At 41.7% G+C, this 26,139-nt stretch overlaps 1 protein-coding gene across 1 annotated transcript in view; it reads left to right on the forward strand.

The window, feature by feature from the left end:
- LOC309549672 (dynein axonemal heavy chain 5-like) overlaps positions 1 to 26,139 on the forward strand; it is a 303,485-nt gene that overhangs the window by 42,635 nt on the left and 234,711 nt on the right. The window contains exons 11-18 of the mRNA XM_082250083.1: positions 2,880 to 2,980; positions 7,195 to 7,348; positions 10,538 to 10,673; positions 11,855 to 11,992; positions 18,791 to 18,911; positions 21,617 to 21,709; positions 23,764 to 23,975; positions 24,100 to 24,184. Coding sequence (XP_082106209.1) covers positions 2,880 to 2,980; positions 7,195 to 7,348; positions 10,538 to 10,673; positions 11,855 to 11,992; positions 18,791 to 18,911; positions 21,617 to 21,709; positions 23,764 to 23,975; positions 24,100 to 24,184 — 1,040 coding nt within the window. The remainder of the gene's footprint in view (positions 1 to 2,879; positions 2,981 to 7,194; positions 7,349 to 10,537; positions 10,674 to 11,854; positions 11,993 to 18,790; positions 18,912 to 21,616; positions 21,710 to 23,763; positions 23,976 to 24,099; positions 24,185 to 26,139) is intronic.

Consider the following 26,139-nt stretch of genomic DNA (forward strand, 5'->3'; position numbering starts at 1 on the left):
AGGCAACAAAAAAACAGGGCACGTACACCTGCCGCAGCAGGCGCAGGGGGCGAAAAAAATCTAGTTCACTGGGCAGCAAAGCCTATAGGAAGGCAAAAAACAATGTGGGAAGGGGAGGGGGGGGGGGGTAATCCCAACCATGGAGCCGGTATGCTCTGCCTGTGTATCATGCTGGAATGGGGCCCATGGGTCACATCAGGGGGAGAGGTATAATCTATGTATACCAACTGTTCCGAAAGGATCCATCTTCCTCATCCTCCTGCAAGCACACACGGGTTGTCCATCGGCAGGATGTGGGTAAGGCAAAGGAGACAAGTCTCTGTTAACTGAGGTAGAAGGTCACAACAGGATTGTTCTGCGGGCAAAACTTGAAGGGGGACATAGGTGGAAGTAACAGTAGGATCCAGTTGGAAGGGGGATGCCGATAGCTTGTTCAGCCTCGGGCTTCCAGGTGTTCCAGCCAAGAGATAACGGATTCAGTGTCCTCAAAGAACTGAGCCCGGTCTTCCCCCTCCACCCGGAGGAGGGCCAGGTACAGCATGGAGTACTTGATATGCTTCACTCGCAGGCGGCGCTTGGCCTCCAAGAAGCTCTTGCGGCGCTTCTGAACTTCCGCAGAGAAATCTGGAAAGATGGCTATCCTGCCATTCCCGATTGGGATGTTTCCCTTCTCTCTGGCCAAACGCAGTATGACATCTCTGTCTTTGTAATTTAAGAATTTTGCGATGAAAGTGCATGGAGGGGCTCCCTGAGGCAGTGAACGCCCTGAGAGACGATGTGCTCGCTCCACCACGAATGTGGGTGAGAGAGATTCTCTGCCATAGGTCTGTATTAGCAGGTGTTCCAAGTATGAAGAAGGATCAGCACCCTCAGATCCCTCTGGGAGTCCTATGAATCTCAAGTTGCATCGGCACAACCTGTTCTCCATATCATCCTGCTTCTGGAGAATGAGATTGACTTGCTGCTGCAGCCTGTCAGAGGAGTTTTGCAGGGGGGGGGGGGGGGAGGGAGTCCAGAATATCACTAATCCTATGTTCAGTCTCAGTGACCCTGTCTCTCAGCTTCTGAATGTCTTGTCTTATTAATGAGATGTCAACCTTTACCTCCTCAATTTTTGTTGTCAGCGTGGCTTGGCAGGTGGAGATCGCCTCCAGCACTCTGGCCGTGTTGGGTCCCGCGGCCGCCCCCGCCTCCTGGATCAGATCGGCGCCATCTTGGGATGAGGCCTCCTTCTCCTGCCGGCGGAACAAAGCCAGTTTCGCCACGGCATTGGAGGCCTTCTTCGGCGGGGACATGATGAGGCGAGTGCCGGGAACCAGCGGGAGGTGGAGTGAGGATTATATTGCCCGTAGGGCTGCAGGATCGGCAGGTTAGGATGTTGGTCTGGCGGAGCTCCTTTCACTCACGTCCTGTTACATGCTGCGCCAGGCCACACCCCCCTGTTCGATACATTCTAGAGCAGGGCATATGCAGAAAAGTGGAGGAGTTGCCCACGATAACCAGGATCCTTTTATTGAATGAATATATTTACTTAAAAAAAAGCCAAATACTCTCTCAATTTGAACAGTGCCTCTTCCGCTCCTTCGTATGTGCATAAATGGGAGCAAGACCTGTCCCCCATTGACGTTGCAGATTGGCGCAAAGCCTGGTCCAGCATAGCAAAATGCTCCTTTTACACGGCCACGCTGAAGGCAGCCAGTAAGGTCCTCCTTTGCTGATACTGGGTCCCTGCCCGTATTGCCAAGTCAAATACATCCTTAATGACAGATGCTTCCAGGGCAGTGGTCAGCGAGGAGACAAAATCCACATTTGGTGGTCCTGCCCCAACCTTGTGGGATTTTGGTCAAGGGTCCTGTCAACCCTCTTCCACATATTCTGTAAGGACCCTAAACTTGCATTGCTCCACTGTCCGATCCCAGGCCTCTTCTCTTACCAGCAGGAATTAGCAACTTACCTATTCATTGCAGCTAAGCGCACGATAGCCAGGGCTTGGAAAAAGCTTGCCGTATCATTTGTAGAGGTAAAGAGCACCTTGACGACCCTCATGATCCATGAAAAGATGATGAGTATCCTCCATTATTCTCATGCTAAATTTCTCAAAATATGGGCCCGTAGTGGTCTTATGGGCTTCCAAACCTACATCTGACCAGCCTAGGCCTCTCAAAATTACTTACCCCTATACCCAGTCTACGAGAACTTCCCTCCCTCTTTCTTCGCTCCTCCTCCTGTCCTTTTTCAATCCCCCCCCCATTTTTCCTTTTTTCTTTGTGTTTGTGTTTGGCTCAGTTTGGTTTTGTTCACCCCATTTTAGCGAACAGGTCCAGGCCCTCTACCCATCTTTGCCCCTGAGTCTGCAGGCTCAGGCATTCAGCGTTGACCCCTAGCCTTGGTCATAGGGTTACTGTTAGTTCATTGTTTATGCTTCATGGCACATTTTCTTTACTGTTCTTGCATGAAAATTCTGCATTGTGTCTAATGTTTATATCCCTACGAAGAGCAAAAATCTCCCCCTGGGGTTGGGACTATGTAGGCAACCACACTTCCAAATTGTATAAAAAGTAGATTTGTTAATTACATATAAAATGAAAATCAATAGAACATAATATACAAAAGATTACAAGTGAACATTTGTAGTACAAAACATACATATGGATGAAAAGTTATGAAGTAGTCCCAACCCCAGGGGGAAATTTTTGCTCTTTGTATTGAATTAGGGACGACGGCAACCCACATCCTGGGTTTCTCATAACCGGGGACTTTCTACACAATGTTTATATTCCCTGCGTGGGAATTTGTTCATCTTTTGCATTTCAATAAAATTCATTGTACCAGAAACAAAGCCAAATACATATAGTCATAATTTGTTTTCTTTTTTGTAGATTTCCAGACTGAAGCTGTCCCTCACCAGCCACAAGTACTAAGGCAAAATGCAAATTCTTCTGGGAAATTACACACTCTTGTTGAGGAGGATGAGGCTCAGGTAAAGGCCTATGTCCCATTTTCAGTAAGAAGAATATGTGGTAGTGAAATTTGTCTTCATATTTTGACCTTGAAAAGAATGGCATTTGTTCTGTTCTGTTTGAATTAAATAAGCTGGATTGTCTGTTTCCTCTTAGGTTACCCAATTCTGAGTGTTTAAATGTATGTATTACAAGCGTTACCAGTACCAATGCTTTCTCTTCAGAAGGGATTCTGGAAGCAAATTTTAACTTAATTATTATTTAAAGTGGTTCTAAAGTCAAGACATGTTTTACCTTGATGCATTTCCTGCATTAAGGTAAAAAATGTACCTGTAGTTTTATCACTCCTCCACCTCCCTATATACTTACCTAAGTCATACTTTAATCCAGCGCTGTGTCTGTCTGCAGCGGCACAGGTCTCTGTTTCTCCCCTCACTGGACACAGAGGCAGCAGCAGGAGCCATTTGCTCAAAATCCTGTAAGGAAGGAGCTGGGCCAAGGCTCTCTGTGTGTGTCTATGGGGGCACACAGCAGCATTCGGGAGCGCGCCCACATGTGTGCCTCCTTAGCACACAGCTTGCTATGGGGGCGCACACAGAAGAGGAGGAGTGGAAAGCACTGGCAGGGACCCCAGAAGAGTCCATTGCACAGAGCAGGAACAGGGGTTGGACAAAAATATGGAAACACCAGGTAAAAGAACAAAATTGTTACCTAATATGATGTTGAACCACCTTTGGCATTCAAGATAGCCTTAATTCTCTTTGGAATTGACAAATATTATTCCGGGTCACAACCCTGAGCAAAGGTTCTAATTTTCTGTACTTCTCCTTTAAAGTGGTTGTAAAGGCTCAAAGTTTTTTACCTTCATGCATTCTATGCATACAGGAATGCAGTTTGTTCTGCATTCCTGTGGCTTGTTTTTAGCAGACAGCGGGCTAAAAGACAGAGCCGGTCCATACTTGGGCAAGATCTGCCCAAGTGCTGCTCCCACCCCTTCAACAGCTCCGTTCTCCAGTGAGCGAGGAGGGGGGGGGGGGGTCAGAGCAGAGAGCAGTAACTGGCAGTCACCAGCTCTCTGCTCAGCGAGCTCTCAGAACCGAGCTATCAGTAGTGTTTGAGTGCTCAGTTCCCAGTGTTAGAGCCAGCAGGGGACAGTTGCAGCATCAGGCCGATGCTGCATCCGCCTAGGTAGGCATGATTCTGAAAAAAAAAACTTCATACTTCTCTTTTTTAATTGTGGTGTTCTTGGAGACTTATTTTAGCATCAAATGGTCAACTCTATGCCACATTGGATAATTTTCTTTACATTGAAAATATTTTAAAACATTCGGTGACCCATAGGCATCTACAACTGAGGGCCTTTAGAGATCTCTATTGGCCCTGGTATATTGAAACCACACATCCATAGCAAAGAAAAAAACAAGACTCTAGATATCTGAGGTTTTTTGGGCTCGTTTACACTAGCATTGCTCTCTTCAGAGAGCATTTGACAGGCGGTAAGGGGGCGCCTCCTCAGTGCCTGCTTTAACCCCTTAAAAACCACACTAGCGCTCCACAACTGCTTGCATTGCACACAATTGTGGGGCGCCCCTATTTAGCTGAATGGGTCTTGTTCAGAAGGTGGTACTGCATTCTGGTGCACTGGCATATGTACTCCTCCCTCCGCTGCCTTTACAGAATAAGAGCGAGTGGTTAGGGGGGTCATAAAAATGCAGCTCCCTCACCCCCTCAGGCACAAGTTTAAACAAGGCCTAAATAAGACCGGTTTCACCTGCATACTTCCTAAAGCCTAGTACACACTAGTTGTTTTTTTTTTTTTCTTTTTTCATTCAAACCAGCAGGTCTGAACAAAAAAAACTTGACAGCTCAAGTGGAGCCACTGTACTAACTATCCAATGTTAATACAGCGATCTCCCTGGCTGTGCTATTGTTTTCTGACAGGGAGACTGTTGCCCTGCTAGAACACTCCTGTCAGCAGTCTCAACCATTGGCTGAGAGTGCTCATGAAAAACTGATCGGCAGACCTTTTTCAGTCATGCCCCATCGACAGAAGCCGGACTGGCTGCAGTAGACACGGGCTTCTATTGAAGCGGCTGATGCCGCCCGACATTGGGCCGTGTGTACTAGGCTGTAGGAGGTTATCATTATTGATATTTAATATAGATTACCCAATTTTCATTCCATAGATTTGAAGTGGTAGAAAAATTGAGGACTATACTTACTTACTTTTTCCATATGACAAATCTGCATTTTTGTCAACTTAGACAAAATAAATAGACCGTGGTAATTTTATGTGTCATTTGTTCAAGTATATCACCTTTATCTGTAGAAACGATTTAAATCTAATGTTTGCCTGTTTAAATATGTATATATTATTTGAGTATAGGTTTCTTTTTTTCCAGACCTGAGTTAGGGCCTGTAGGGTAAAATTGTTTACCAGACCTTGAAACATTCCCTGGTTGGAACCCTACAGTTTTATTGACATCCTGATGAGTCAATATGCATTCAGACAACTAACCATGCATGTTATCTGCGGATACAGTTAGTAATGATTTGGGAAACTATGTCCACATGTTGTGGGTGTACCGAAATGAAAAACAGACTTAAAAATGTATGCATTTTTTCAATGTTTTTCTGGATTTATATTTCATTTACACAGAACTTTTGAATATAAGCAGTTAGCATTTTAACTTGTGGAGTGTGACTTTTTAAACTTTTACTTGTATTGTGTTAGTCTTTGTAAGAATCATAGGAGCAGGGTAGCCAGTATATCTAAATACTTAAATAATAATATAAGGGTTGTAAGAAGTTTTTTCACGAAAAAGGTGTTTGTAGTTAGGGAGGTATCATAGAATGCATGTACGGTAAAACGGAAATTGAAAGGAAGCAATGAAGTGATTGCTAGCATGGAGGGGTTTAAACCTCTGTTTTAATTGCTGTGTGTTTCCTCACTGGAGATATCACCCTTACGATTGGTCCAAGTGCCCATTGTCACAAGGACAGAAAGTGCAAACTAACCCAAAATCTTGAATTGTTACCAGAATAGATGTTCAGGGAAAAGCTTAATCTCAAAAGGCGATTTCCTCTCACTTTGAAGAGATTTCCCATCAGTTCATGACAAGGTGTCTTTTGGAGAGGAAGTGAAGGTAAATCTCACAAGCAGGACAAATAGTTAAAACAAAAATTTCTGGCATTTGTTATAACCTTTCTCTACTCTACTGACTATAGTTGCAATTTTCATAAATTTATTTTTTTTAAGTTCTGGCAGTTATAACCTTACTCTATTCTACTGGCTATAGCTGCAATTTTCATTTTTTTTTTTTTACTTTTATTCACATGCAATAAAGCAATTTTCTGTACATAAAAAGGATTGAGTTTTAAAAACTTTTTTTTTTTGTTTTTGATAGTGGGGAGGAGTACCTTTTTTCTTGAATTCCTTTGGAAAAAAAGCAGTGCAATTACTGGTATGTGAGCTTTTCAGGAACTCCTGCGCATACAGCCCCAGAGCAGAATATATTCTGTGTAACTCTAAGGCACTACTGTCTTTACTAATAGTCCCAGGAGATTTGAAGTGAGCTTTGGTGATGTCCCTACTGTGCTGCCCACTATTCTCCTTGCTGGAAGCTCTGAAGGTCAGCACTTTTTCTATCAAGTTAGCCACCTCAACACAGAGGTATAGAGCTTGCCTTTTTTGGGCATGGCTTCTCTTCAAACCCAACTTAAAAAACTTAAAAAAACTTTGGCCAAAATGTTTTTGGACAGCGTGAGAAGGGTCAGAATCTCTATTAGGTTTCTATTGCTCTCGGAGTCCCTGTTTGACAGATTCACTCTTACTTTCTGACCTCTGTTTCTGTCTGGTGTTGGGATATCACACCAATAGGGACAGAGAGAGCAGCAAAAACAGGTGAGAGATTTTTATTGCTTGCTGTGTCTTCCCGTCCTGGAGAATCCTGTTCTACTAATTTCTTGTCCCGATGAGTGCTAAAATGTGAGGGAGGAATAACTTCTAAGGAATAAGACACAGTAAGATTTTGCTGGGTATACAGTAGGCATTAATTAGCATTAAGTTGTTCATGGACATTTGTCATTTTGTAGGCTTAGAAATAAATTTGTTTAGAAGTAAACATTCCCTAAGATTTCAGGAGTATGTTTTTCATACATAAGGAACATAAGATATCTAGCCATGTCTGTCTGCATCTTAATAACTTCCTGGCATTGATTGTCATTCTTCCAGATGTGTATTGATGACCCCTCTATGCTAACAGTTCCCTCTATGAGACATGAAGATACTCCTTACAAAGCACCATCTGACTTGAAAATTGATGAACCCTCAGCAGAGGAAGAAGACACTGAAATGATGCTTTCAAATGAGGAGAAACATATGCTAGGTATGTCTCCGGAGGCTTTGCATCTTTTAAGTAAAGTGGTGTATATATATATATATATACTGTATATAGCTCACACACTTTCTTAAGGGTAACTTGCACTAGCCTGATATAACCAAAAATCAATGGTTGTGTTTTGGTGCACTATACAATTTATATATTTGGTGAATTATATATTCTTTAAATATAAAAAAAAAAAAAACTGCACATGAATCATAGTGTAAAGTTATATGCTTTATAAAATATAACATTGTTGAGCCATAAACTATGTCGTTTTTTTTTTTAGACACGTAAATTTGCCTGTAATGTGTCTCAGACCCTAGCTATTATTTTTTAAGAACTCAAACTAAGCTCATATGGTCACATGTCAAGAATAGCTTCATTATTGCACTATTGGGCTTGGATGATCCTGGATATATGACTATGAGGATTGTGCCAAAGATGTTTACAATTTTAGCAACTGATAATTTGATTCAGGGAGCAATAACTAGCCTATTTGTTTCTAGTAATCTTTATTTAAAAGTCAAGTATGTAGCTTTACCCTTTTAGCTTAGCGCAGGAGGGGTTGGAGTGATAGAAGTTTTATGTAGGCAATTATAATAATTTGGAATGTATATAGGACACATTATATATTTTATTACGTTAGTAATGTGTAAGAAACAAGAAATGTATGTATCTGATACTTTAGAGGGTCCATTAACACCAATGTGTTTTTTAATGCTTTTTGCAGAAATGCAGGATGTTTTTTTAATATGGGCTTCTATGGAACATGTTCACATCAATACATTTTAGTGCCTCTGAAAACAAGGGGGAATATGTATGTGGGTCTTTAATTGAGGCAAGATGGTGTCTGAAAAACTGGTCACGGTTTAAAACCATATATTTATTTAATAGGAACACGTACATGACATACACCGATGGTAACATCCATATGCTATTTACACACGCATAACACATAGCATGACAATAAACAATCAAGGTAAAGTGGTACAATGTATAAAAATTGGGATACATAATGAGAACCCATTGGGTAATAACAGAAACATAGCATATTCCAATGATAGCATCAATATGCTATTGATACATGCATAACATAAAGCATAGCCATGCACCATCGTAGTAAAGTGATATAATATGTCAAAATTCAGATGCATCATTAAGCCCTACGCGTTTCGTGACAATCATCACTTCTTCAGGGGCGAATGCATCGTAGATCTACAATAAAGCATATTAGTATAACTTATAGGTCCACACACTAGGGGAAGGTGGTAACCAGAGAGGGGACAGATGATCCTCCCCTACAGTACTTACATAGCCACTGTATATGAGACATACATATTCCCCCTTGTTTTCATATTGATCCAGGGATGGAGACTTTTTTACTATATGTCTCATATAAAGTCCCAAACTTTTCTCCTTTTCTTCAATTTTAGTGCCTCTGCATTTTTTTGAAAGGGTCAGCAAAACAGTGCTTTTTTGCGTTTTTGGTTCAATAGAATTCAATGGATAAGCTGCAGAAAAGCATGTAGTGTATTTTTACCGTGTTTTACCGTGTTTTTGCTGTGATTTGTGTTTCACAGTTTTTAATCTGCCCAACAACAAATTTTCAACGCAAAAAGCAAACCGCAGCAAAATTGCTGTAAATCGCATGTTCAAGAAAGCACTGCAGAAACCTTTAAAAGCAACATGCATAGGTGTGAATCGAGCATAAGGCCTCATGCATACTGGTTTCTTGTAAACACTGTTTATCCTAACATTAAATTTACTTAAGCTGCATTTTTTCAAAACAGTTTATGTGAGTTTAACAGAGTTTGGAATTTATTTATTTAAATGGCCAGAATTTTAATTTATTAATAAATTACAATAATTTTTATAAATAACCAAATGCTGAAGTGCTAAACGTGCCTAGAGTTTATGAGCGTTTAACAGCGTTTATCGTTTTTTTGTGGTCAGAATTCCCACTCCTCAGAAAACAGCCAATGAACTCTTCTACTGATAAACTGCCAAAAATGTCCATGTGTGCATGGACACTTAAGATAACATAGAGGGGAGTTTAAGAGCAGAAAAAAAAAAACATATAAACTTACAAAAATATGAGTTTAACAGCAGCAGTGTGTTTGAGGCCTAAATTAAAGCTTTGCTGAGGAAGATCTCACTTAAATCTATTTATCTTTATTTAATAATTGATAGGAGTGCTCCTATGATTTGATAAATAGAATAAAAGGGGCAAAGTGGAGCTAACTGAAATAGATTATATATTCAGTATTGCTTATTTGCAACTTTAGGCTGCATTCACACTATAGCATTATGTGATTGTATGCAAAATAGAGTGCTTTTGTGTGTACTTGTGGTAACATTCATTGTTAATAGCACTTCAAATGCAGCTAGCAAAAAAAAAGTGCTCTTTTGCACGAAAAAGCATGAAGCAAATGCAATAAGGTATAACTTGCAGTGCCTCTCTAAGCTGGGCTAAAAATCTCCATGCCGGTTGCAGTGAAGAGAGTAGGCACTTTTGCGCTATTAGGGGTTCTCTGTGACCTCTGTGGGCAAGCCTCGGTGTGTGGGGCGAAACATGCAAGGGGGTTTGGCTGGAGCCACACTGGCTAAGGCCACACTCATTCACATATTCATGCATTGGGTCAGTAGGCGGTGCTCCTTGCTTTCTCTGATGAAGAAAATGCATAAAAATACACGATTAAAAGACTCAAAAAGCTGAAAAGTGTTCAGATGCTACTTTGCTACATTTTTAGTATTAATTTTAATGGGATGCCCCATGCATGTAATGCTATGCATGTGTACAATCCGTAAAAATTGTGCAGAAATGCTCATATGAGCCACACCTGGAATTGCACGTCATAGTGTTAATTGTAAAAAGTAGTGTTATATTACAAACATTTCATGGGCGAGGTGTTTTTACAACATAAAACAGGTAAGGCAGAGCTCACACACATAAAAAGGAATTGAGACATTTTAAAGAAATAATTGTAAGCTTTAAGAATGAAAGTATGGTAAATCGGGCAAAAGCTGACATATTACATGGTGGATTGATGGAACCAAAACTGGAAGTCTTGAAGAGTAAAAAGTTTTGCTGAAAGACAGTGGTTATTGCGACCACTTGAAAGTATGTTAACTTTAATTGTAGTATATATTCTGCATGTAACAAAATCTGATAAAATGCTGATCCATTTGCAGCTAACCTATATAACCGAGAAGATATGGATGATGATGACTGCACACTGTCCTCAGTTTTAATGGAAAAGCTGGAGGAGATGATTGAACTGCTTGCTCAGTATATTGATGCTGACATATTGCTAGACACAGAGAAAAGGTAAATAACCCAGACAAGCTTCTGTGGATTACCACATAAAAGCTAATATGCATGGGAATTTTATCCTAGAGGTTTAGCTTTATGTAACTTAGTGACTTTAATGCTGTAATTAAATATTTTGGCCAACATGAACTATATACAGTAAATAACATATATGATTTTAGTAGTGTAGCTTAACAAACCTGTAGGTACTTTTCCAGAAAAGTTGATGACAATGGATATGCCATTTGGGTTTGTGCAGGTAGGTCCTATGTGGACTCCAACAACGGGAGCCTGGCTGTGACCCATTGGCCATGTGACCATATGGCACCATATGTTTCTAGGCTGTACATAATACAGATGAATGGTACTTGTAAATGTGGGTTCATATCATGGGTTCATGGGCTAAGCTTCAGTAGCAGTCACTTCCCATAAATGTCCTTTACCTCAACAGCAACATGATCAGCTCCTCATGAGTATAATATTCCAGAAAAAGCATATATAAAGTTTCACAGCACTTACCATGCACAGCATAGTGCATTTTCAAGACGAAGCTTTAAACTTCTGGCTGATTAAAGTGCCACAATATTTTTTTTTTTAACTTCTTAAGTTGAATATGGACATTAGAAGCTTGCTTGGGCTTGATCTGACTGCTGCATAATCTTTCTAGAATGGCATAATAGTGTCATAAATAAGCATGCTGGAATTGCGTGCGTCTGTGCCAAGTAGGCATTAGAGCAGAGCATAACCATACACTTCCAGCACTGAAATATTTCAAGGTAATGATAGTGATAAAATTGTGCTGCCAGAGTCTGTAAACATTTTGGAGTATTCATCTAATTTTTTAAGTAATGGCTAATAGTGTCATGGTATAACACAGACAAGGCTCTTTTAATTATTGCTTATTAATAATAATTACCTATTTGGAAACTTCCAAATGTATTTTAAAAATTGTGAATAAAGAGAAATTATGCTTTCTGTTTGTGGGTGCTGTATTTCTTTTCTGATAGGACTGGATATCCCCCTATTATCTCTGTGTGCCAAATCAATGTATAATCCAAGAGATTGGTTTTAAACCTAGAACTTAATATCAAACATGTAACCCTGTTTTCATTACGTGATATTCGAGGCTGACCTTGAGTTCTATCTGCACTGATTTTACTAACAGGCCTTTATAATATCTTTCATCTTGACTTCTACAGGGATCATAACCCTTTTGAAGAAGGATATTCTGAATTCTTAGTGATAAACCAGCAAACTGAAAAGTACATCTCTGTGTACATACAAGCTTTGTTCCTTAGACGAATAGCATGCAAAGATGCCTTGTCTGTTCTTCAACGGTAAGAGTATACAAATGCTAGTACACTTATTTCCTAAAAACTTCTGTAGCATCCTCTAGCTAGTGTGCTTGTTGTAGATAGTTAACTGTTAGTGAAGGCAAATTGGATTGGATGAGAGCCAGGCCTGGGTTGAATTTCGGTCAGGGTTGAGTGACTTAGTGAGGCTGGATAACTCAGCAGACAGCTCTTCTGGTGCCTCCCCTGTTTTCTGGAACCTTGGAGAAGATTCTAGATGTAGTGGTTGCAAGCTAGGAGGGGCTGTTTGGCATATTTATGAGATCCCCGGCCAATGCCTAGCAAAAAGGGAAAAGAGGCTGGCAGGGGGTAGACACCTCATAAATAGGCATGAGAGGCATGAGTCATACCAGCAGGGGCAGTCAGTGGGAGATGGAGTGCTGAGGAGGCTGTCCATGGCCCTTGAGGGTACCCCCTAGTCTTGGGGGTTGTGACCTCGGGCCTGGGGCTCGGGTGCTGGAAGGATCCCTCACAACACACAGAGGAACCCTTTCCTGGAGGCACAGCAGCAAGAAAAGGACAGCAGGAGCAGGGTTAGTACATCTGGGAGTTCTCCTGAGAAGTCAGCCGGGTGGGCTTGTAAATGTTCAAACTGGGAGGACTGTGGAGAAGTTAGTCAGAAGGGCTACTGAAAGGGGCAGCTGCAGCCAGGAGGGTTGGCAGTGTCTGAAAAGGCAGTGCTGGGATCAGTAGCCAAAGGGATGTATGCTGGACACTGACTTGTAACTCACCAAAGGGGCCTTGGGTTCCTTCCTATAACAGGCTTTTGCTCAAAAAGCTGTGTCAGATCCACTAACAGTATGCCAGCGGAGGTCTGCAAGCAAACAAGTGCTGGAGGAAGCAGAGGAGTGTATATCTACTTTATATAGGAAACGTTGTCCCTGGAATTGTTTTAAAGTCAAGTAGGCATCCCATAATTCCCAACCCCCATCCAAGTTCTAATCCTTCAAATCAATTCTCAGGTGACTGTGAAAATTCACAGTCTGGCTCAGCCATGACTAAGCACCTGTCTTGCTGCGAAACGCATTAGGTGTTTTCTGTTATCATCTCCGCTGTGGTATTGTCATCTTTTTATTTTTCATCTTTGAATAAATGTGATTGTTTCGGAGTGCTGCCATCCAGTCCATTTTTTCCACATGCTCCTGTTGCAACCAGGGCGTGCACCCAAACTATCCCTCAGAGGTTTGAGCTTTAACGGAAGTGTTTTTATCCTTGAGCAGTACATTACTTCGTGCCTGGCTGTGCAGGGCGAGGGATCCCAGATCACTGTGGCCCTTAAGGGGGGTGGGGGGTGCTACACTTTTTAAATCAGAATTGGAAAACTCTTTTAAATTCAGGATTTAATCATTTCTGTAAATCAATACTGAATCTCAGATTAGTTTAGTGAATAGACCTTGTGTGAGCAGCTGGTAACTAAAACTGTTCGTTCATACCAGTGCTGTATATAATAGGGATTGTTATTACAACATTCAACCTACTAATTACAATAATGAGAAATAGAGGGAAACCAGGACTGAGCGAGATTGTTTTAAAAATATTTTTACACTTCTGGAAATGCAAAAAAAAAAAAGTCGTTTGGCACTGTGTAGTAATGCGTCACCTAATTTAATTTCAACTACTAATCATATCGATATATTTAGGGGTTGACTTAGTCTGTAAAGAATTTGCATAATGAAAGTGCATGTACATTTGTGCTGATTGCTTCCAGTAAAATCTGTATTTGCTCAGTAAATGCTGGTAAATCTAGCATTGTATATATGCCTGGATTAACCATAGTTTTGTAAACATGCCCCTAAATTAATTCATACTACATTCTACAGTTGGTGTATGTCAAATGAAAACTTTGTCTTAGTGTTGGATAGAATGCAAATGGATGAAAACCTTGGTCTGATTTTTACTTTTTGGGGCTCTGTTACAGAAATTGCCCATTACATTTTGTCCTGCTGACTATTTTTTACCAGGCAGGCCACTAGGAAACTTCCCAACAGCAACGCAAACAGGAATAAAATATATATTTTTTTTACATATTAGTGTCAGGGGGAGGGTAGCACCACTATATCATCTTTTTTTTTTTTATCTCTGTCTATTGCAAAAATGTCATCAATTCAATTCTTGTCTAATAAAATTATTTCCATCGGGGTATAAAGTGAGGGTAAATCTCTCGTATCAAATCTTTCCATAGTCTAAGCAAAACTAAAAAACATTTTTTCTCTTTCGTTCATTGACGGACACAGCTCCTGATCTTCTTAATCATTGGCTTATACTTCCCCCTTCAGGAGTAGGACACTAGGCAGAAAAAAGTCTGGCTACACCTATGGGCAGTCCCAGGAGGTATACTCCCTCTCTCTGCTATAGGTACTCAGTTTTTTTGTTCTGCCTAGTCAGGAGTATAGACCTAGTTCCTTGCTGGGATCTCTGGTCCTTGCAATTTTTTCTTTTTGGATAGAATTTTTTTCTCCTGGATTTTTTCCTGTAGGATCCACTGTCAACTGCTGGACTGGACGAAGGGCTGGATAATCTAAATCCAGTGGTCACCCCAGTCTGGCCAGCGCGTGCGCAGATTGGCTGCAGAACAGCCCCACTGGACAGGGGCTGGCCTGCGAGTTAAACACCTTGCAAGATCGTATACGCCCAGGTCTCGAGTCGCAGCGTTCCTCCTGGCCGACAGCCCCCCATTTTGATGGTGAGGAAGTTCTGTCTGGAGCAGTGCCTGCCTGGTTCCTGGTATGGTAAGTAACTGTCCCCCCTCTCTCCCTGCTGGGTCTGCGATCACGCGCCCTGAATCCTCAGATAGTGAGGAGGATTCCTCCACTTCTGCAACCGCATACAAAAAGGCACGCACTAATTGTAGCTGCGCATAAGACCTTAAAGATAGAGGATGCAGCTGAAGCTGTGGTGGAGTTTCAGGTTCCCTTTGGCATTCACGAGCCATCCAAAGCGGAAAAGGTGTTCCCTTTCCCCTTCTATTTTGACAGAATTTTCACTAAATAGTGGGGACAACCAAAGCGTCCCCTTGGGTTTCCTAAGCAATTTTGCTGGGCTATACCCCTCCGGTTTCCAGATTAAACAAGGCAACCATGCTTCCAGTTGAAGAGTCCCCGGCCTTTAAGGACCCAGCTGACAGGAAGGCAGAGGCTGTGGCCCGCAATATGTACACCCTGGCTGGTTAGGCACTGAGGCCGATATTCACCATTGCCCTGGTGTCACAGACTGTAACCGATTGGGCTAGGCTTTTGCGCTATGATCTAGAGGGGAAGTAGCTCCCCCCTGCATTTGCTAAGCTAACGGACCAGCTGGTCCAGGGGCTGCAGTTTATCAGTGATGTCTATTTGGCTCGGCTCTCTGTTTTGGCAGTGGTCCTTTGGCATGTCTTTTGGCTCAAATGCTGGTCTTGGGACCAGACTTCTAAAAATGCCTTGACTGATCTTCCCTTTCAAGGAGATCGCCTGTTTGGTGCTACCCTGGATGACATCATTAAAGGTCTCACAGGGGGGGAAGAGTACCTTTCTTCCGAAGGCTACTAAGGGCAAGGACCCTCGTCATAGATGTGTGCCCTCTTTCTGGGCTTATAAGAAGTTTTTTTGTCCCTCAGGGTTTACTAACAAGGGATCGGAGCCTTTGGGGCCTCCTCTGGAGAATCCAAGCGAACTTGGTCTGACAAGTCAAGAGCAGGCTTCTCCAGACCCGCGGACAAGGCCCCTTCAGCATGAAGGTGCACCCTCACCCGTATCTGGGTTGGGGGGACGTCTTCACTGGTTCCCGGACCCGTGGACTCCCCTGGTACAAGTTAGGTGGGTTCAGGAGGTCATTCAGTCTGGTGACAAGATCGAGTTTCGTTCTTACCCTCCGGTAAGGTTCTTCCTTCCAACGTGTGACTGTCCCCGGTCCACTTACAGGCTCTTTTTGGGGCGGTGCAAGACCTTTTACTACAAAGGGTGATGGTTCAGTTTCCAACTTCGGAACATTTTCAGGGGTTTTTACTCAAACCTGTTTACAGTCCCCAGGAAGGAAGGCAAGGTGCGTCAAATTCTGGACCTCAAGGTGCTGAGCTGCTTTGTGCAGGTGCAGAAGTTCAGAATGGAGTCCATTCACACAGTGGTGACTTCCCTGCATCAGAGGGATTTTTCTTGCCTCCATCAATATTAAGGACGCTTACCTTCACATTCCAATATGTGTCGGTCTCCAGCACTTCCTGGGCTTTTCCATGGGAGAGGAGCATTATCAGTTTGTGGCATTACCCTTTGGTCTCACTCCTGCTTCTCGGGTCTTCATGAAAGTGTTGGCCCCAGTGTTAGCATTGTTAGGCCAATGGGGGATCACGGTACTGGGCTACTAGGACAACCTCCTTCTGCGAGTGGAGTCTCCTAATGCTCAGGTGGAAAACCTGGAAATCACCATATGAGCGTGAGGGTGCTTGGCTTGATTTAGAATTTTCAGAAGTCTGCTCTGGTTCTGTCCACAAAGCTGGACTATCTGGGTCTGACTGTGGACTAGGCCTAGCCAGAGTGCTCCTTCCTCTGGACAAACTCCAGAAACTGCAGGCTGTAATTCATCTCCTGCTATCCAGCAGATGGTAATCTCTCCGCACTTGCATGTGGGTGCTGGGCCTGATGGTGTCTACCTACAAGGCGGTTTCGTTTGCACAGTTCTATACGAGGTCCCTGCAAGGGAGATTCTGGCCAAATGGGACAAGAATCTGCAGTCTCAGGACAATCAGATCTGGCTGAGCCGGGAACGGAAGAGTCCCTGATATGGTGGCTTCATTCTTCGGCTGGGCAAATCCTTCCTCCCCTTGTATTGGACCGTGGTCACCACGAATGCCAGCCTTTCTGGCTGGGGAGGCATCATCTGCAAATATTCTGCTCAGGGAGTCTGGACACTGAAAGAGTCCAGACTACCGATCAATGTCTTGGTACTCCAAGCTATCAGACTGTACCTGGAACATTGGACGGATCATCTTCAAGGATGTCTAGTGCGCATTCAATCAGACAATGCCACGGCCTTGGTCTATGTCAATCACCAGGGGGACACAAGAAGTGTCCTGGCGGCTCTGGAGGTAGCTGGCATTTTCAGGTGGGCAGAACGGTTCGTTCCAGCCCTCTTTACCGTACACATTCCCGGAGTGGAAATCTGGCAGGCGGATTACCTCAGTTGGCAGGCAATGGAGCAGGGGGATTGGTCCCTTCATCTGGAGGTGTTTCATCAGTTGTCTCCAGTGGGGCATCCCTAATCTGTTGGTGTCCTGACTCAACAGAAAGGTTCAGAGGTTTGTGGCTCGGTCGCAGGATCCTCTGGCAGACGCCACAGATGCGCTAGTGACCCTGTGGGGTCAGTATCATCTGATTTACAGTCTAGGTTATATACAGCGCTTGCCGCAAAAAAAATTATCTAAATGTATGTGAACAATGTTGAAAACTTATCTTTACAGTATAAGTGAAAATACAAATCAATTGAACATATGAAAATTAATAAAAAGTTCCAAGAAATTGATAAATAGATAAATAAGTATTTTCCGGTGGTGGTCAATATATGTGAATAAAATAAATGTAAAATTCAATAAAGTCTTTTCAAGTGGTGATCAGGTGCAAAGTGCTTCGTGCTCAATAAATAAAAAGTTTGTGACTTAAGTGACATGGATTCCTTTTTTCCTGTGGCTTGTGGTAGGAATAAATGACTTACCAGAATTGTTGGGTCCTATGTGCTGTATAGCACTAGGACCTACAGCGCTTGGAGGCCGTTCAGGCCATATTGGGGATCCCCTTTGTGGATGATCCTGGTGGGATACACGTTAGGTTCCTCCTTACCCTTAACATGTTTTGGTTGAGCTCCTGTTTACCTGGTTGGCTATAGTTTAGCCTTGCGAGTTTCTTTTTTGCTGTTCCCACCCCTCATGTTTATCAGGAGCTGTGTCCGTCAATGAACGAAAGAGAAAATGGGATTTTTTACTTACTATAAAATCTATTGCTCTGATGTTCATTGACGGAGACAGCACCCACCCCTCTATGGAGTTGTAATTCTTCTGACACTGCTTGTAACAAAACTGAGCACCTATGGCAGAGAGAGGGAGTATACCCCCTGGGGCTGCCCATAGGTCAAGCCAGACTTTTTTTCTGCCTAGTGTCTTACTCCTGTAGTATATCCCAATAGTTAAGAAGATCAAAGCTGTGTCCGTCAATGAACATCAGAGAAATTGATTTTTTGGTAAGTCAAAAATCCCATTTTTTTTAGTGGACATGATCTTACATTTTGCAGTTTATCTAATTACTGCAAAGATACTACAATGTTCTGTGAACTAATTATGACTCTTCAATTTCCATAAGGAAATGGGACAGCCTTTTTCATTTATATGCACTATGCAAAAAATTATGTAGTTTGGGATTGAAAGCTCAACAAATATACACCAAAATGGGACTTTTGCAAGTACCAATACAAAACACTATTGTATAAAATCATTTATTGTATGAATTTTATACAAAAGTGTTGTTCATCAGTATCCGTAAAAGTCCCATTTTGGTGTATGTTTGTTGTTCTTTGTTTAAGGGATGGTGGTACCCCCTTATAAGGGTTAAATACCCTTCTGAGCCTACTATACTGTTGTCAGATTTGGGGAATAAAAGCTGTCACTTTAAAGGCAGGCTCATATTGTATTCACTTTTTTAAATATCTGTTCAGGTATGTCACGCTTAAACTTTTGTGAAAAAAAATATTACTGCTACTATTATGAAAGCAGCTTGTACTTTTTGTGCTTTTCCCGATTTATAAATGCTGTTCTTTTCTTCAAAGGTTTTCTGCTGTGAGACATAGGCAGGGGATAAAACACATCATTAATGAGTGTTATGTAGAAGTTTTTGACTGGTTCTATGATGAACTGAAAGAGGTTCAACAATTATATGAAACCTTTAAGGTATGTAAAAATGTTATGCAAACAGAATAAAGAATTTTTACAAACAGGCACATTTTTTCTCTAACTGGGTTCAGTTATATCATAGAGGTCTTTGGTAGCCTGCAACTAAAGGCTGGTGCCATACAAGCTCTCTGTACATTTTTCTTTAGGTTTACTATAGCAACTAACCACATGGTAATGGTTCAAATGGAAATTTAAGATCCTGTTAGAAATGTTATCAATTCTCTTGTACAGCAGGGCAATGGGCAGATCGTAGCTGAAACTATTGCTCTTGTTACTTTGCATCAACTAAAGCTTGAATACACCTTAAAACAGGAGCTGCAACCTAGTGTTTGAGAAAAAAAGAAAGCTTTAGTATGCTTAAAGCTTAAAGGGATTGTAAAGTCTTATGGCTTTTCACCTTTATACATTCTATGCATTAAGGTAAAAAACCTTCTGTGCTTCAGCTGTCCCCCAGACCTCCCTTTTTCTTACCTGATCCAATCGTTCCAGCTTCCACTTTAACTTAGGGGTAACCAAATATTATCAAAATCAGTCTTTTTCAACCTTTTTAACACAGAGGTACCCTTGAAGTAAGCTTCTGGTTTTGGGAATCCCCTGCTAATAATAACTATATCTACAACTCATGGTACAGTAGTGTGATAGTCACTGATAATAATGCTTCTTGCACTTGTGGTCATTAGGAAGAATCCTTCTCTTACAGATTAGCGTTATAGATCATTGTTGTCAGTGGTTACTTATCTAACAGTCAGAAGTTGATCATTGTTCAAAGAATCCCTGTCAAATGCTGAAGAAACCCTTGCTGGGAAAAGCTTGTTTAAATAGAAGAGGCACGTGTATTCTTACTTGTATCTTTGTGTGCTTTGTGTACTTCTTCCAGAATTGTACAGTAATCCAGTGTAAAACTTTGCCTTTGTGCAGGATCTTCCTGTAATAATGACCAGTCACTGCTGCTCTTACTACTTGTGCAGGGTTACTGGTTTTGTATCTATTCTCTCTGTAGTTTTCTCTGCAGGCAGCCTGTAGTGGGTGGGCCTGTGGGTCCCTCCCACAGCTCTGCTCTCAGTTTATAGCTTTGTGGCTACTGAATAATATATTTGAATCAAAGGTTTGTGCCTGCAACCCATTCAGTTAAAAAAAAAAAAAAAAAAAAAAAAAGGAAAGGCAAAATATCTAGGTAGAATCTATTTCCTCAGCTTCATAAGGGGATTAGAGAGGTGGAGAAACAGCAGCTCAATGATCTTCCCAGTAAACATCTGTGTGTGGGTCGGGTTGTCAGCATAAGTCTGATCATTAGAGGACAAGCAAGCTGTTTTCCCAGCACAGCCAGAAAAATGACCACGCTGGGATAGATGTGCTCTCTTGCCTTGCATGGTCAGTTTGAAATAGGAAAGCAGGGGGATTGGCAGGATCACAAAGTATTTCACACAACAGTAGAAATACAAAGAGAACAGGATACTGTTTAATAAAAGTACATGGTGTGACTGAACCGCTTGGCACTCTGATTAGGTGTTTCTGCCAAACAGTGCCTCCTGCCCTTCAAACCATTAAAGCAGACCGAGAGCTAATACCAGCCCTGTTACCCCAAGTATTATACACAGACAAGATGTTGGGATAAGAACCAAAGGAATGACTGTTTATTGAACAGAAATATAGGTTTTTATACACTTTCAAAAGTAGATCAGTCACCACATATAAAGCCAAACCACAATAAAACCAAATATTTACTCAAAACATCACACAAAGGTTTAGATAACGAGGTAGAACTGACACAAGGCTAATCCCATCATAGATACCTCCAAGAGTTAGCCAAATTAGCCAGCAGATAGAAAGAATAGGTGACTCAATTAGCTGCACACCTAGGAGGATTGCCCCTAGTCCCCTTTAAAAGCCTCTGTCCCAGTTTGACACACACGTGGTACAACAGACACATATCAGGAATATAAAATGTTGGGAAAACATATTCTTTAAGTGTACTAAACACAACTTATACAATCATTCTTTCATTGTATTTCTTCAAATAAATAACATTTCTACAAATAGAAAATTGCAGTTTCAAAAGACAAATGTTTACTGATTTATTTTATGTCACCCAAAATGACATCACCCAAAATTAAAAATCGCATAATAAATGCAATGTAAAAAAAAAAAAGAATGACCCGCTCCCTGATTGGCCAGGAGGAGGATCTGTGTGACATCAGCGAATTTTCATTCGCTATTGTCACAGAATGGGTGGGTCGGGGCGCACTGCTCTGCTCCCCGGCCGCCACGTCTGCAGCTGCGCGGTCCGAGCGCGGGACATTCAATTGTACTGCGCGTCCTTAGACGCACAGAGGGAACAGCCGGTTCTGCGAACTTGCAGAAAGTTAGTAACCGGTTCTATGGAACCGGTGCGAACCGTCTGAATCCCACCACTGCCACTATACCTTTACCTAGCACCTACCTGTAGGGTGCTACATATATAATTCTAGTCAAACAAGAGTGTTAAAGGGTTCATAGTTCTATTGTATGTGGCAGAAGACCAGCATCAAGCATTTGATAAAAGTAAATAAATGTATAAATATGGAAAATATAGTATTTAGTAAAGCACTAATGAACAAAGAAGAGACATACAGTTTTTACACTATGCTTATCTCTTATGACATTATCTGTATCTCTAACTCTAGTGTATGGTGTTATAACAGTGTACATCCTTCATTTTACAGGAAGAGCCTGTCTTACCAAGAAACATGCCACCTGCAATTGGTGCAATTATCTGGTCACGGAAGCTGCTTTCAAGGATTGAAAATATAATGAAAGTAAGGATAAAATTGAATTAAAGTTACTGAAGGAAATCTGCAATAATCTAAATCTCCAATCTCAAATTGCTTTAATAATGCAGCCTTAATTAAGCTTGGTACACATTAACATTTTTATTTCATATAACCCAACAGGTTGCAGGAAAAAAAACTGACAGCTCCGGTCAGAGACGCTGTACTAAGTATCCAACATTAGTACATCGATTGGTGCTGATCGGGAGTCGGTCGACTGCTGGTTTTCTAGGATGCTTGTCCAACTGAAGCCAGCTATATGGCAGACAGACCGATATACACACGGGCTGAATGTCAGACAGTTTTTTTGAACTAGCAAATGTCTCCCGAAATTTGGCCAGTGTTTACTCGGCTTTACCTCTCAGAGATTACCCATTTTTTTAAAATTTACTTGTATTTTCTCTGTCAGAGAAGTGTCGGGCAGTGTAGTCATTAATAGGGCCATCCTGTCTCTTGCCTGCGCTAAATACTGATAAGATACTTAAAAATACCACACAATTTCATTCCATTCTGCAAATCTCAGAAGATTTTCCTCATGACATTCTGTGCTAACCCAAGAAATTGGAACTTTCACACACTGGAAGTGTGTAGACTCATCTTTTAAGTATCTAGATTCAGCTAAGAACTGGACATAGAGAAATCCAGCTTTTTGTTAAGTTTCAGGGTCCAAAAAGACAGGGCCAAATCTTTTAAGCTATGAATGCAGGATGTTTAAAGCAAGGTAAAGCTTATGTTATAAATAAGCAACAACCTTGGCCTTCATCTGCTTTTTTGCTAAACACTATGAACTCAAGAGAAAGTTTTTGCCAGAGCAATTTGCTGGGTGTTGCTCCTCAGTTTCTAACATTCTATATCAGGGGTCGGGAACCTTTTTGGCTGAGAGAGCCATGAACACCACATATTTTCAAATGTAATTCCATGAGAGCCATACATTATATTTCAGGGGTTGGGAACCTTTATTTAATATTCATATTCATGGGCCGCAGCTATACAGTGAGTGGATGGAGCCGTGTGAAAGTGCCTGGAGTCCGGTCGGGAAGAGAGCAGAGCAGGCAGGTATGCAATGAAGCCGGAGTGGTGAAGCGCCTGCAGGCCTGTGAGTGATGGAGGTGAGTATAGGCCCTGAGAAAATGGCGGCTGGCTGCTGAAGGCCTCATAAGTGGATGTAAGAGGTAGCTACCACAGGTCCCCGGGTGCCAGAGAGGAAGGAGATCATGTCTGTCGGGGCACAGGGAGCAGATGGCAGGTCTCCTTACCGGGCAGTGATTGCCAAGGCCCTCACATGCACAGCACATGAGCCGGTGGCGGTACCATGAGTAGGCCACGGGGTCCATAGCACGGCAATCCGATCACCCAGAGACGAACTTAGTGTAGCAGTGGGTAGCCCACAAAGTGTACCGTCGATGGGTGCAGAAATCTCCTTGGCAATGGGCACAGCTACATGGATGGCACTGGATTGAGTGGTAGACGCGGCGGAGCTCTGGGACTACACGTCCAGCACGGCTCACGTCCGGACACGCCCCCCCTTTATTAAAGATTTGTCTTTGAGCCAGATGCAGCCATCAAAAGAGCCACGTCTGGCTCACGAGCCATAGGTTCCCTACCCCTGTTCTATATCTTAGCACTGTACTCTCTAGAGGTGATGGTGTGAAAAACTGGTTAAACTCATTTGCAATCATTATTCAATGAATTCTTGGGACAGAACCAGTTTTCTCCCACTTTGATGCTATTTTATCAAAACAACAATTTCTAGCACTTCTCAGTGTCTTACTGTTTAGTCAAGTTACAGCAACTTTCTTAGGAAAAAAAGAGTGAGACTGTAACCTTTTCTGTGTTACCTATCCCTATTCAGATGAGTGGAGCAAAACTTATGCTGGTGCTATCTGAGGTATTCATGGCAATTAAGTATAGCCTGTTACATTGCAGTTGTGATACATTGACAAGACTATTTCCCACAAGTTTTTATCTACCAAATATTTTTACTATTTAAGTAATCAAATAACATACTAATATGACTGTTGTTGTGCCTTTTTTTCCCAAAGGCTTTCAAAAATGTGAAAATTGTAGCAACATGTCTCACATACTCACATACAGTGAAGCTGTATAATCAAATAGCTTCTGCCTTGGTATCATATGAAGATCTGTGGTATCAGAAGTGGAAGTCTCAGGTAGACAGAGGTCTGAGCGGACTTCATTTTACATTACTTATCCGAGAACCTGGCACACAACAGTTGAGGGTCAACAGTGATATGAGGTAATTTTTTTATACCATTGGTATTTCCATCTGCAAAATATAAGCTGTTCATTCACCGCACTACAATACTGGTAATCTATACTAGAAAGCTGCTGTTGGCTAACACGGGTACATTGAATTACAGAATAATCCATCTGATTGAAGAGACAAAATGGATGTTGAGACTTGGGATCCGTGTTCCAGAAGCGGCTCTTCATGCGTATCAGCAGGTAAATATCTAGGGTATAGTTATTATGTGAATCTTTTTACTGGAATATGGTTCTGCATTTGGGGATGAGCTATCTATCCTCTCCTCCAATCATTGATGGAGTAATGGCATCTTAAATAGGGATAGAGCGTTCTCTCTAGGTGAGGGGTATGGACAAACATGATGGAAATTCTCTTGTATTTAGCCATGTTATGCTCATATCAAAATCTATACAGGACAAACTGGTATTTCTCTATCCTTACAGCTCTTTTTTATCTGATGCTTTTCATATCTTTTTTTTTTTTTTTTTGAGTTTCTGCAAAGCTTATTTTTCTTAGCAAAAAGGAAGATGATAAACCCCACTAGCCTAATTCTGAGAACTAGTTACATCTACTGGGAAAAGGTTCTCAAGATCAGGGTGCCTAATACTTTTGCATGTATTTTCTTTGGTGAAAATTTTTGAGAAACATTGATATAGAAAAATGGCTGCACAGTACAACAGAGGATGTAGAAGAAATAGATCCTTCATCTCAAGTATTTAGAGTTTATTCAACAAGGCTGTCAGGAATTTGTCTTGCACTGAATGGACTTCAATAAAAAGAGAAAATTCTGCTTGGTCACTATGGTGTGCTGCAGATTACATCTGACACCATGCCTTCCTTAATTCTTGAATAAGGCCATATGTATCCATTTGCCAGTACACATTATTCTTTTCCAATATGCATAAGAGAAAATGTCCCAAGTATTTGGTATACTTTGATGTAAGCTGTGAGTTACCTGCCATTGTCCCAAATACAAAGGAATTAAATAAACATATGTAACAGCCTTTTTGGATGACCAAAAAAAGCAATCAATTTACAAATATATATTTAGCCAATATATTTTTGTTTTTTTAGTTTCTCTCAAGGTAACAACCATTTTGTCAGTGCAGCAATTTGCGTTTGGCTTGTTGGTGTGCAAGTGCCAGTCAGTTATGGGTTTCATTATTATACACTGCTAACTTTATCTACATTTTGCCTAAAAAACTGTAACATAAAGCCAACTTAGATGAACTCATGATACACAGGCCAGCTTGTTCAGGACTTTACTATTCAGGTGTAGACAGGGCTGCTGTTAGAAATCACGGGGCCTCGTACAGCCTACCTGGCAGGGTCCCCCCCAAATTTATCAAGACAATATTTTCACTCAATATACACTAAAATCTATAATAGTGGACACAAACATAACAGAATTAAAACATTTTGATGCCTCAGGTCAAAGGAAATGGGACTTTGTCAAATGTCAAAATGTCAAAATGTTTTAATACGTTTCTCTGGGACGCTGGCTACACCAACTAAGTTTAGGTATCAGGGATCGCATCTTTTTTCTCTCACAAACATAACAGAAAACCTGTGTGAATTAGCCCTTTTTAAAAAAAAATTTTACATTTTTTTTTGGAAAATAGATAACTTTTTTTAATGTAAAAAATGTTAGCAATTCTTTTTTAAATTATTTATTACAATGTTTATTATTATTTTTACAGGACAGGTAAGCCTGCAGCACAGGGGGGCAGCACAGTAAAAGGGGGGCACACGGGAAGGGGGGTGAAGCAGGCAGAAGAAGGGTCAGAAGCAGGCAGAACAGGGAGGGGGATCAGTGTCGGAGAAGCAACTGCAGGAATGATGCCCTGTGTCTGTGTCGCTCCCTGCAGCATGTGAAAGCTGGCAGGAGGGGTAAGAAACTGGCTTTCAGCTGCTGTAGAGAGCTGCACAGGGCTTCCTTCTGCATTTGCCACTCCATCCATCTGCACCGATTCCCCATGCTGTTGGGGCCCCCCTGTGTGCCTGGTCCCCACCCTATCAGCAGGCCTGGGTGTAGATAAAACATAGAATCCTTCATAACAATATTTTCCACAAGGCTCATGTACACCCTAAGGTGTAGGCGTAACTAGATTACCTGTTCATCAGATGTTCACTATTTGATGGTTGGCTTGGCTCT

This window comes from Pelophylax lessonae (assembly GCF_965119305.1).
Source record: "Pelophylax lessonae genome assembly, chromosome: 3".
NCBI lineage: Eukaryota > Metazoa > Chordata > Amphibia > Anura > Ranidae > Pelophylax > Pelophylax lessonae.